The sequence below is a fragment of the Hippoglossus stenolepis genome, chromosome 17, assembly GCF_022539355.2.
Source record: "Hippoglossus stenolepis isolate QCI-W04-F060 chromosome 17, HSTE1.2, whole genome shotgun sequence".
NCBI lineage: Eukaryota > Metazoa > Chordata > Actinopteri > Pleuronectiformes > Pleuronectidae > Hippoglossus > Hippoglossus stenolepis.
This window is the reverse complement of record NC_061499.1, coordinates 18,328,634-18,341,122: the sequence shown is the minus strand read 5'-3', so window position 1 is coordinate 18,341,122 and position 12,489 is coordinate 18,328,634. Positions and strand designations below refer to the sequence as shown.

The 12,489-nt window shown below is 43.4% G+C and overlaps 1 protein-coding gene across 1 annotated transcript in view; it reads left to right on the top strand.

Moving 5' to 3' along the window:
- Window positions 1-560: 560 nt before the first annotated feature.
- Window positions 561-12,489, top strand: part of kcnk9 (potassium channel, subfamily K, member 9) — a 44,350-nt gene continuing 32,421 nt past the window's right edge. Inside the window, exon 1 of the mRNA XM_035182023.2 lies at window positions 561-1,934. Coding sequence (XP_035037914.1) covers window positions 1,322-1,934 — 613 coding nt within the window. The 5' untranslated portion in view covers window positions 561-1,321. The remainder of the gene's footprint in view (window positions 1,935-12,489) is intronic.

The window sequence follows — 12,489 nt, the reverse complement described above, 5'->3', positions numbered from 1 at the left end:
TATGACCTCAGCAGCGCGCAGCACCATGGACAGCGCACCGACATGTGCGCGTCCCGATTGGAGCGCGCATTCCCCCGCTGCTGCCGGGATGTGACAACCCTGATGTAAGCATCTGACTCTAAGTGAACCCTCTGTGTCCATGTAACGAGCAGGAGTGGTCACTGTGGGAGGGTCGCAAACATGGTGCGAGGAGGGTTTGTGTGTGCGTGTGTGTGTGTGTGTGTGTGTGTGTGTGTGTGTGTGTGTGTGTGTGTGTGTATGGTGCCCCATCAAATGTTCTCCCCGAAGAGGGAAGAAAGCCTCCAGGAGAGCAGTGCAGTGCAGAGACGCTTCAGGCCAGAACTCAGATGAATCGTGACACTTGGAAAAAGAGAAAAACAGAGGGACAGAAGGAGCAACGCCCACCGACCAGAGTCTGAAATGTGAGAGTGGAGACACGGGACGTGGAGCCTTCAGAATACGAGCAGTTCGTGACACGCATGGTTAACTCAGAGGTCCCCTGCACGACGAGAGAAAACACATGCATTATTACAATTTTTCTTTTTCCCCCTATATCAGCTCGGAGTGACCCCCACACACTACGGCAGAGGAGCTTTGGATGCGCTTTGGATGTGCGCAACGGAGCACGAGTGGAACTGCAGCCACGGAGCGCGCGGTGCCCAACTGTGAATTTTGTTTGTTCCAGTGCCAAAGTGTCTTATTCCTCCTCGGCTTCAACTTCTGCACCTACTCCCAAAAACAGATACAATTTGAGGAAAACCATTCTCTGCGACGGAACCTGTTGTCGACGACGATTTGTTGTGCGCTTGGAATATTTTTTACTCCCGTAAGAAGTGAGCTCATGCAGGAATAAAGCAGCTGAGAAGAGGGGAATGAGTGTGTGGATGTGTTTGATGTGATGATCTGCATCTGTGTGCGGGAAAACAGCTTCCAACTTCATGCTGTTCCTCTCTGTGACTCTCCGTCTCCGCGACGACTCAGCACATCTGTAGTGAGGATGTTTGCGAGGAAGGTTTCAGGATCTCAAGGAGAGTTAACAGATTTTTTGCTTGTCTGATATATTTGGAGAATGGGGGCTAAATATAGTCTGAGTGCTGACGAGGCTACAATGAACAGGTTGGTGTTGAGCTGAAACTTGTGGACATGTGGGAATATGCTCACTTCTAGGACATTTTAATCCACACCACCGACAGAGTGAGTGTGGGATCGAAGGGGAGAAAGAAACACGATCATTTATTTGCTTGAAAACATTAATTCACATCAGTGCAGTTCTCTCGGGGAGAACGGAGACCAACAGGCGATCTTTGGAAGCAGCTTGTTGATGGCACTGCGCACCGGGAGGACTTGGTTTGGGCAGGTCTTGCGCAGGGTCTCTCGGCTGCAGGGCTCCTGGTCCAGGCGATCGAGCAGTCTCTTGTGTCTCTCCGCGAACCAAGACCAGGATTTCGGGTTCTGTCGCCGGGAACACCGCAAGGGAGGGGGTTTCCATCGCTGCTCCGACTCCGGCGCCCGCCGCGGCCACCCTCACCGGAGCGCACCTTTCTGCGCCTCCGCCTCCAGGCGCTGCCCACACGACTTCCCCCGCGCCTGCTGCACCTTTCCGGGGAGCCCGAGGGGACATGAGCCCCTCGGCCGCCAGTTCCTGTTGGCCATGAAGCGGCAAAACGTGCGGACCCTGTCCCTGATCATTTGCACGTTTACATACCTGCTCGTCGGGGCCGCCGTCTTTGACGCTCTGGAGTCCGACTACGAGATGCGGGAGAAGGAGCAGCTGGAAGCCGAGGAGAAGCGTCTCCAGGGGAAATATAACATCAGCGAGGATGATTACCGCAAACTGGAGACCATCATCATGGAGGCAGAGCCCCACAGAGCCGGGGTGCAGTGGAAATTTGCAGGGTCATTTTACTTTGCCATCACGGTGATAACCACCATAGGTAAGTCTCAGTCTCTCCTAACGAGCCCCAGTCTCTAACACCAGTGTAACCGAGCGCCCATAACCATAACAGCAGCCTCTCAGGGTCTCATCAGTGTTGCACAACAGTGCATGGTTTATTATGAGGACAGTTACATTTACATTCAACACCATAAAAGGCAGCAGCTGATCATCAGCAGTGTGCCACAAGTCTTTAGACAAAGTTTGAAGCAACATGTTGCAGCTCTCTGCGGGGGGACAGTCACTGCGAGCTCGGAGCTTTGTGTCATCCCATCGCGGTTGAGGGAATATTTGGATTTACACTTTCTAAAAAACATCCTCTTTGGAAATGGGAGGAGTGACGTAAGGGCGCCCAGAGGTCTGTTCTCAAACATGTGATTTCCTCTGGTGCAGCTTCCACGCGCACCTGCTCTCCGTGGAAGGAAAGTGAAAGTGTGACGCTGCGTTAATGTCTCTGTTAGTTTGGGTTCAGGTCGGAGAGAGACGCAGAGCTTTGACTGGGTGAGAGCGGCGGTGTGGTGCTGAAAGAACAGCTCCTCTGAGCCGAGCCGCAGCCAGGAAGACAAACTGGTCCCACTTCACTTTGTTTTACATCGAACACGGTTTCTAATGTTGATCCCACAGGCTGGATCTACTCTACATTGTCAGATTGTTCATGGAGCACTTCTTTGCTACAAGTAGTGATCATAAATAAAAAATGGATAAACGACAGGCGAACTGTGAGAGCTGGTGATCATAAAAACAAAAAACAATCCTATGTGAACCCAAATCAATCCACATGCATTTATTATTATTATTATTATATTCATTAATTTATTGTCCTCCATAAGGAAAGAAGGGTTACCTCTGTTTGACTATGATGCATTTGCGTCCCAAAGATTTATTCCAAGCTGTGAAGAGGATGGAGGAATTAAGTTCCTCTTTGTTTTCTGCTCCTCCATCAAACCACCCTCCTCTCTGCATGTTAATCGCCGCCCCTCTGAATGAAGCTACTGTAGTTGCAGTTTAATTGAATTGATTCTATAAGGTGAAAGACTACGGGGGGTTAGGTGGTGCAATTTAAGCTGTCAGTCAGAGTTAGATTTGGTCATTTGAACTCAGAGATCACAGACGTGCGTTATCTGCATTGTAGATGTTATTCAGAGGAGGGGGCTGGGGTTGTGTTGGAGCTGCATGGGGGGTGGGCTAATGCACCATGCAGGCCCGTCCTCCAGTTTGCTGGGCAACACTTTAAAAGGCACGACTGTAACAGAGCTGCGAAGGTGGATCCACTGCTGTTTCTAGGCCGCAGCGACGAGAGCCCATTGTAATATTCATGTTGTGTGAAGTGGCTACATTCACTGCGGCGGACTAAGTCTCTCCTCAGGTATTACCACACTCTCAGCTGCTGCAGCAGCACGAGTAACAGCGGCTCTCACTTCTCTACGTACACATGTAGGATGGTTGCACTCAGCTCGGCTGGAAAAGGACAGAAAGTTTCATCTGATCGTGTTAGTGAAGAGATGAAACTTCTCATGTGTCTGAAGCAGAAAGCAAGAACGAGAAAGTCGCATTTATTATTGATCACCAGTTATTCTATCAACTGTAGGTCTATAATTCGCTCCTTTTACAATCACACCACCGGGAAACAAATGCCTTGAAAACTTGTCCAGAAAATGATTTCCTAAACTCCTGCTGGTATTGATAAAAAGTTCTGGGCAGATTCTAATTATAGAAAAACAAACTAATTTGTTGAAGGGTCTGTTTCACCGTTTACAGTTTTGTATGACGTAGAGCAGAGTACGGTTCACTGCACTAAAGAGTATTTGTTATATTGCCACATGGGTCAATTTGGGAAAAGTACCCTGTGACTTGTTACAGTGAAAGGATTTCCTCCAGAATCAATGGCATCTTATTTAATACAATTTTAAAGGGTAGATTTAGATTTTTAAATACTTTCAAAGGCCTAAAATGAACTGAACCTACTTCTAAGTAGGTGCAGAAACTATTAAAACACATTAATGAGCCACACTGTTGCAGTGGGTGACATGTTCCTTTATTATGATAACATGGACGCCGTGGTTTGTTAGGAATCGAACTCTAGTACACAATGTGGGGTTGTAAATGTTCAAGTGTACAACTGGGATCCAAGCTTTTGCTTAAATTTCCAGAACACAGCTTTCTGAGGAGGTTATAACTCAAATGTAGTTTCGGCTCTTGAGAAAGATTCAGATCCTTTGTAAGAATGAATTATTTATGTTGGGTTTTTCGAACAGAATGTCAGTAGCATTGTTGTTGAACTGCATCTACGGTGCACATTAGAGCCAGCAGCGGAGGTACCTTACAGCTAAACTAAGTGATACATCAGTCATCTGGTCATATTCAGCGGGTCTGATCCGTGTGGCACCGTCAGTGATTACACATTACAAAAATAACATGTTTCTGTGACGCGACAATCACAGGAAAACATCTCTATGTTTATTCTCTTTTTTTCCCTTTTGTTTTGATTTGTGCGACTATCCAGACTTCTGGAGGCAGATCTGTTAATCACACACACAGGAATCACTCTCAGGTAGACTTTGACCCACGCAGCCACCAGGGTCTTCAGGCGCCGCAGCTTTGATTTGCTGTGTTAAGTCGATGGCTGGAAGGCTCTACTCAAACAAACCCCTCAGCTGACAGACCTGTCACCTGATACTCTCACCTGTTGATTCTGTGTAAATAATGAAACCAGGTATTGCTCTTCTGCACCAAAATGTCCCTTTAGGAAACACCTGAAACCTGCTTTGTGCAAAATGAAACCATGAAGAGAACAGTTCAGACCGTGTTGACTCTAAAACAAATTAAATCTATTTTCATCATGTGAGACTGGGAAAACAATACATTATATAAATACAAAGTTGTCTATTATGATGTCGTGTGCCATAAATCTCCTGCCTGCTGCCAGATGTGCACGTTTACAACAGAGTAAATCATAAGAACGACCAAATATCGCAGAAGAAATGCAACAATACAGTTCCCCACAGTTCTGTATGGAAATCCTTCAGCCTCACATATTAAACAGGGAGAGCCACACTCAGTTTTACTTTACCACTAGTATTTGTAGCGCTCGCCACGGTTATAATGAACTGGACACTGGGTGAGCCGGCTAACGTGGTGTTGACAAATGAAAGGAAAACTTGAAGTCTCCAGAAATGGTCCGGGGGAAAACGCTGTGAGTCACAGGCTGTGGCCTCTGCCACCATCAGACCTGAACCCAGCTGTACACTTATGGGAGGTTTTTGGAGTGACTGTGCTCTCAGCGTCATCACCAGATGGGCGAGTATCTGTTGGAAGCACAAAGTCACAAGAGTTCCAAAGACTTGGAGAGATCTCCGAGAGCAGCCCTGAAGCTGTTAGAAGCTGTTACAGAGGCTTGATGTGGAGACTTTGGTGAGACATGTGGATCTCATGCGTTTAATTTGATCACCCATTTGTACAGTATCACTGTGTGATCAGTGCAAGCAGATTCATCGGCTTCACATCAGCATCTAGCGTCGTCTTTACTGTCCTGCTGCACCTTATCATTATTCTGAAAAAGGATAAAAAGCAACTCTTACTTTCATTAATTAAAAATGAGTTGAAGCAAGAGAGGAATGTGAACACCTAAAAATACAGTATAAATGGAACTGTAATTTTGTTTCTATAAAGTCAAGAGTATACTAAATCAAATACACTCGATACAATTGAGTGTCAAAAGGGATTTAGAGGCTGGTATTAGTTTTACTAAACGAAACTGTTCAGGGACGTTCTGCAGCATTGACTCAGTGAAGGATTGATACAATTCTCTGTGAAAGAAAAGTGTGTGAGTGAATGTTTGTGTCAGTAACAGACTTTGTAGTAGAAATACAACGACAAGTACCAGTAGAAGTAATGGCATTTGTAGTACGACGGGTTATTCATGTTGCAGTAACCACAGTAGTAATACCATAGTAGAAGTACACTGAAAAAAGGAAATTGTTGGACCAACTTCAAAATACAACTTCAAAATGGTAACACACAAATGAATTTTGTAAGTAAAGTAAAATGAAAGTAATGAACTAGGTTACAGTAACTTGTTAACTTTATATTTAGCAAAATTAATTCATGTGTATGTTTCCAATTAAAGTCATTTTTAAAGTCATATATTCGTGGTATGGTACAGTTGGACTGGTAGAATTAGATGAATTGTTAATAGAAGTTAAAACAGTTAGGGTATCAGTAACAGGAGCTGTAATAGAAGTTATAGTGGCAGTAGAAATTAAATAGGAGTGACAGTGTTGGCAGCAGTAGCAGTAGTAGTGGCCACTTGCCTGGCTTTAAAAGAAACTACAAATTATTACAATACAGATATCACTGCATAGATAATTTTAAATAATACAGTCAGTCAGTCAGAAAAATAAAGAAAAAACGTTAAAATCACTTTTACAGTCACATTTTCAGATGCTGATCAGAAGCAACTTCACAAACACGTGCTGTATCTTTACTGCAGCACTGGAGAAATCAGAAGGGACACAACAAAAAAAGTCATTTGGTCATTTGTACAACAGAATATTTCAGAGTTTTGTTGAACTATTTCATGGAAATTATCATCACGTGTAGAAAGAAATCACTGAAATCACACAGCTCACACGTACCTGCTCTCCTCCGGATTCTGTCTCCACAGATCACTTCTTCACTTTTGAACCAGAGATCAGCAACATGTGATCTTTCTTTGAGGAAACTTTACAAAACACAACATCAAGCTTCTTTAAGACTAAAATGAGGCTCTTTAATTCAGTCAGAAGAGATTTCTACATCTTGTGTTTGAATGTTAATCAGGCAGATGCTGTGTAATGCTATGTAGTTATTGAAGTCAGCAGTAGTCTTTCCTCTGAGTCTGGTCTTGTCTCTATATATTGTCTTCAAATTTATGTAAGACTGACTCCTTCAAGCTGTGCGTTTTGGCTACCAGACCAAAACTGAGATTTTTACAGAAAGCTTCCAAAGTGCAGATTCTCAAAAACTCAAATTTCTGTGTTTCCATGTGTGCATGGAAATGCGAGGGTTTGGGAAACGATGACGTCACGGTCTAATTTGCACGTGCCCACTGTTGCCTTGTGTAATGGTCATGCACCAGTAACAGCAACGGCAATGGTGGTTCTATGGCAGTTAGTTGGCTCTGCTCCCTCTAATGACATGTTAGCAGCTAAATTTAGCATCACTGCTCCACATCACCGACATTCACAGGCCTCGGCCAGTTTTACTTGGACCGCAGTGTTGATGTGGACTTTATCGCCACCTTCTGGGCCGACATGCTTTTTTGAGCATTTGTAGTCGGGTTTTTTTTGTTATTGTTTGGACTGAGGTATTTTGTAAAACAAAGGTCGTGTGGTTGATGATTTTTCTCTTTCCAAAAACAGAGCGGTAAATATACATTTATAAAAGGGCCGACGAGGCCCGAGACTTGCTCTTTCCACTGAGGCTCGGCACTTCCTCATGGGTGAAAGAAGCATCTTTAACCTGCAGCCTGAGGCCTCACCTCACACCACCACTACCCCTCTGAAACAAAAAGTATGTGAGCAAGAGGAGGAAGAAAAAAGGGCCGTAGGTCGAAAACTGGAGCCCAGCTGTGATACTGTCAGTACATGTCGGAGCAGCTGTCGTGAGAGGGCCCATCTCGGTTGGCCTGATGAGGCTGTATGCACGACAACGAACCCCCCCCTGCAGACACACACACACACACACACACACACACACACACACACACACACACACACACACACACACACACACACACACACACACACACTCTATACCTGTACCCTGCACCTCTCCATCCCGACCGACCTGCACGTTGACTCTATTTATTCCTGTGGCTAATTGCACCGAAGCTGACACTTAGTGATGACAGCATGGTGTTCTCACTGAAACTGCTTAGAAGGAGAAAAGCAGCCACGGCGCTCAGGACTGTGTGTATATGCAGCCGGAGCTTCCTCACAGTGTCGAGCCGCCGGTGTTGCCGGGAGACTAAAGACAGCTGGAAAGGTGAAAGTCATCTCTGTTAAAGGGTCTGGAAATATCCATGTGTATATTCAGTCGATATGCAGCTTAAAGGTATGACTGAGATTGGCCGTTTGAAGCCTGAGACCAGTAATAATAATAAAATGTGTAAAATCACTATGCCAAACAAACTGTGCCACGTCGTGTTGCACCAAAACATCGGCGGCACTCTCCCCGAAACCCAGACTAATGAAGTTTAATCAGGCTGAGCAGGACTTTAAGGTCGTATTAAATGGCAGACAAAATCATAATTGCTTTTTAATGAAGAATATATTTGCTACAAACAGTAATTCAATGAAAAATGTGTTGAGACTTGAAACTAATTGGAGATTGTTCTCAGGCAGGTGGAACTCTCCAAGCTTTGACGAATCTGTCGTATTGAGTGAAAGACAAACAGCTGCAGAACAGTTTACACGTGACGACACTGGGAAGTAATGATGTTACATAATACTGGCAGTAAAACAGGCAGATAATCTGTCAGACCACTGAGCTGTGGGAAGAGCGATGAGCCGTTTCACTCACAAAATTCTGATAATCATTACAACAACTTGAGAGGGAAGTAAAGGTTGAGTTTAGATTTTTAAAGTTTAAAGGGAATTTGAGCCCCATCAAATCAGCATCAACTTTTTTTTAAGGTGAAAACACAAACATTTCCACAACCATTTGTCAATTTACACATCCAACATTTATGAGCTACCTCAGTATTGACTTTGGCCCGATCACATTTCAAGGCCCAAAGCTTAAGTTTACCAAACGTTCATGCACACACACACACACACACACACACACACAACACACACACACACTGTGTTTGTGCTCATACAGGCACTAAAGGGATATACATCAGGATGCGGGACAATTATTTCAGTTCTTACCACACCCACTGAGTGGCCCCTTCCTACTTCCCCATCATGAGTCTGTGGCGTGACATCCAACTGTTAGCATCCTCTCAGGCTCTGTAACAAAGAGCCGCCAGCATCACAACCTGTGACAACCTTAGTGAACAATCAGTGTTGACTTCAGGCCACCAAGGAGCTTATCTTTTCATCTGTGTTGGTCTGTTACTTAGCAGGATTATTCCAACACTACAGGACAGATTACCATGACACTTGAAGGTGAAGATTCCATGAAATGTTGGCAGAGATCCAGAAATTATATGTATCACTTTCTTTGATATTGAGAGAGAATTTTTAAAAACTTTTTTCCCCCCAACATTTTCACACTTTTCCTTTCCCACCATTCATTGATCTTGAGGGAAAAAAACAAGTCAGTCATAAATAGGGAACAGATTTCTAGTTTGTGTGATTTGGTCCAGCTTGATTGAATTTAAGTGGACTGTTGGGCCTTGGAGCAGATATGGGCTTTACTGAGTTCTAGCTTTTATATTGGGCCGGGTAACGAGTGAGACATGACAAACATTTATGTAAGTGATGAAAACAAGTGTAATTTTATAACCATTATTTCCAATTGTCGTGAAAACTGTGACAGTTTGGTGTTTTACAGATACTTGAACATTCGGCTTGAAAGTTTCATTTTAATTTGGGGTTCTGGTCAAAGGACAAATCAAAAGTCCCATCACTCGCACTAAAGCTCTGTTTTCATATCAAATTAATCTAAAGTAAAATAAGCGTAAATCAAAAGTTTGTCACGATGACCTTTCAGTTATTTAATCTGCTGTTTATAGAAACTATCGATTTGTGCAGCTGTACTGTAACAGACAGTAACATGTAAAACCTGAACACTATTTATAAGACGCGTTTTTTTATGCTCAGTGGAGAAAAATTACAAATAAATATTCCATTTATCAACTTAACACTTTTCTCTGGTTTGAAAATCAATGATTTGTTTATTAGAAGAGTCAAATGCTGCAATTTCTTCATTGCTATCCAAACGGGTGGCGTGCTCACACATCCTTTCATCAGCCGTCTCTTTTTAAAGGGAGCGCTTTGTGTGGATGAGTCAGATGCTGTGACTTTGTACCTGTTGTGCTGGTCACAGTTTCCATTACGCTGCACAGCCACTGTCTCACACAGCTCATCTTTCTGCAGGATTTCTTACACGTTGAATTCAGATCAGGATTAAAATAGAAAGTCATTACAGAGACGAAGGCTTGTTATGATCTTTATATAAATGGTGCAGTGGTAAACAAAAAAAGCTTCACAAAGAATCCATATAGATCATTAATCATATCCATTTTTGTTTTATTCATCGTGTTATTTATTAGGTTGCATATAATTTGTACTCTTTTTCAAGATAATAAATCAGTGTTGAGTTGTGTTTCAGCCTCCAGTTAAAAACCCGACTGGTTCCACAGCACAGAAAAGCATTTTGTGTATCATTAAGATTCAACATAAGAAAAATATATTCGACTCAAGCAAGGGAATAATACTGGTCAGGGGATGTAAATGTTTCCATGGATCAATTTGCATACAACACGTGTGCTCTGTGACTAGTGTGATACTCAACACGGGCCAGAGGCTGCTAAAAGCTGCACTCTGCCATCCTCTCGTTGGTGGAGTATGTGCATGGTGATTTCCGTGTGTGTGTGTGTGTGTGTGTGTGTGTGTGTGTGTGTGTGTGTGTGTGTGTGTGTGTGTGTGTGTGTGTGTGTGTGTGTGTGTGTGTGTGTGTGTGTGTGTGTGTGTGTGTGTGTGGGTTCCAGGTATACGTAACTCACCCTGTGGGGACCTAAATCACAGAGTGACATTACGGGGACTTGCATTTTAATATGTATTTAGTTTTTTTTAATATTAACATTTCTTCTTTAAAATATCAAAAAATTAACTAGACCTTTGTTATGTAGCGTGTTGACTTTTAGTCCAACATTGTTCAAATCCAGAGAAATCCTCAATTTTATTCAAGTTAGCAGGACATTTCATTTTGGTCGCCTCTTATTTGACTCATATCCACTTTATCCGTAACTTTACACGTCTTTGCTATAACCTCCAGGGCTGCAACGTATGGCGAAGGAAAAACACACTGCGAACCAGTTAGCCAGACGGCTGTTTTTTTGCCTCTAATGTTTGTACTGGTCACTCTCAATAGATCATGATTGTCTTCCTTATGGGGACAAAAAGCAAGTCTGCATGACGTAAATCAATTTAAGGTGGAGACATGTTTTAAGGTTAGGTAAAGGGTTAGGTAAGTACCAAGTGGCTCAGGTTAGAGTAAGTCTCCAGGAATTCAAGGTGAATGTGTGTGTGAGAGAGTGACAGAGCGTAAGGTAGGATGGGATACAGGGGGACACACAGATTGTCTTCCTATGCTGCATCTTGACAACATCTGATTGGAGATCTGCATGTAACCTACAATATGAGCTTTGGTCCCATTTGTTGCTAAAAAGCACCTGTTGATGGTTCTGCAGCTGTGTTGCTGTCCTTTGTTCATGCTCTCATTCAGACATGAAGAAGCACAACCTCCCCATCTGAGATGTTCCTGATGACATGCTGGCTGTAATACCCTGAGTTTACCATAACGAAGAATGGATTATGTAAATCTCCAATACATCAAGGATGCAGGATTTCATCTTGTCTTGAGCACCAGTCAATAAAATGATTGAGCGCATTTTAAATCCCGGTGATTTGCTCATTCATAATGCATGACTCTGAGTTCCATAACAGGCGTATATGTAATGATTAATGGTTTTACATTTTTACAGTTTGTAAATGACATGGAGGTGTTTACCACTGACTGTGCGAGACTTAAGTCCTCATCTCAGCCAAACACATCTTTAAGTTAGATAACTTAATAATCCTCTCTGTATGACACAAACCGATTCTCTGACAGTGACCCACTAACTCTTCCTGGACTAATCACAACAACCCGAAGAATCTCAGTTATCACGTAGGCAACTGGACTTGGAGTTTCTCAGAGTATTTCACCTCTCATCCAAGAGGCTTCTTCAGTTCTAACAGTCTAATGGTAGGCTTCAGGTGTTTCACCTCTGTGGGTCCGTATCTGTGTTTAGAGGCGTTCTGTTAAACAAGCAGGTCGTTGACTTTTCACACCAGTTAGTGGGTTGTTGGGGTCCTCTGAGTCACGGTGTGAATGGCTGTTGATACCTGTAAGTTGTAGAGCCACCCTGCTATTGTGTGAGTCCTTAGTGTCGCTGGAGTTGTGGTGTGTTTTGGTGTTGACTTGTCTGGGGACAGAACTTAGAACAGCGCAGTATGTGGCAGAAAGTTGGTGCTTTTAAACCAGCTCCCTATACCAAAGGTTCCTTGAAGATATTTCTGAGACTTTTCTGGCTTCTGGCTGTTTATGCTCAAATGGTTCAAGGGTCAGTTCACCAACATTACAAAAAGACATGTTTTTCATCACTATCCTCGAGTGCTGTCTGGCAATTGAGTTTGATCTCACCGGGTTTTCAGATCCATCTCTGAGCTTTCACAGAGGGCTCTGTAAATAATGCAGTGCATGCTGGGCAGTATTTTTAGATGGACAAGTTGCTACTTACTTTTTTAACACGAGAACACTCACAGCACGGCTCTGTAGTTGGCAACATTGGTCCAGACTGA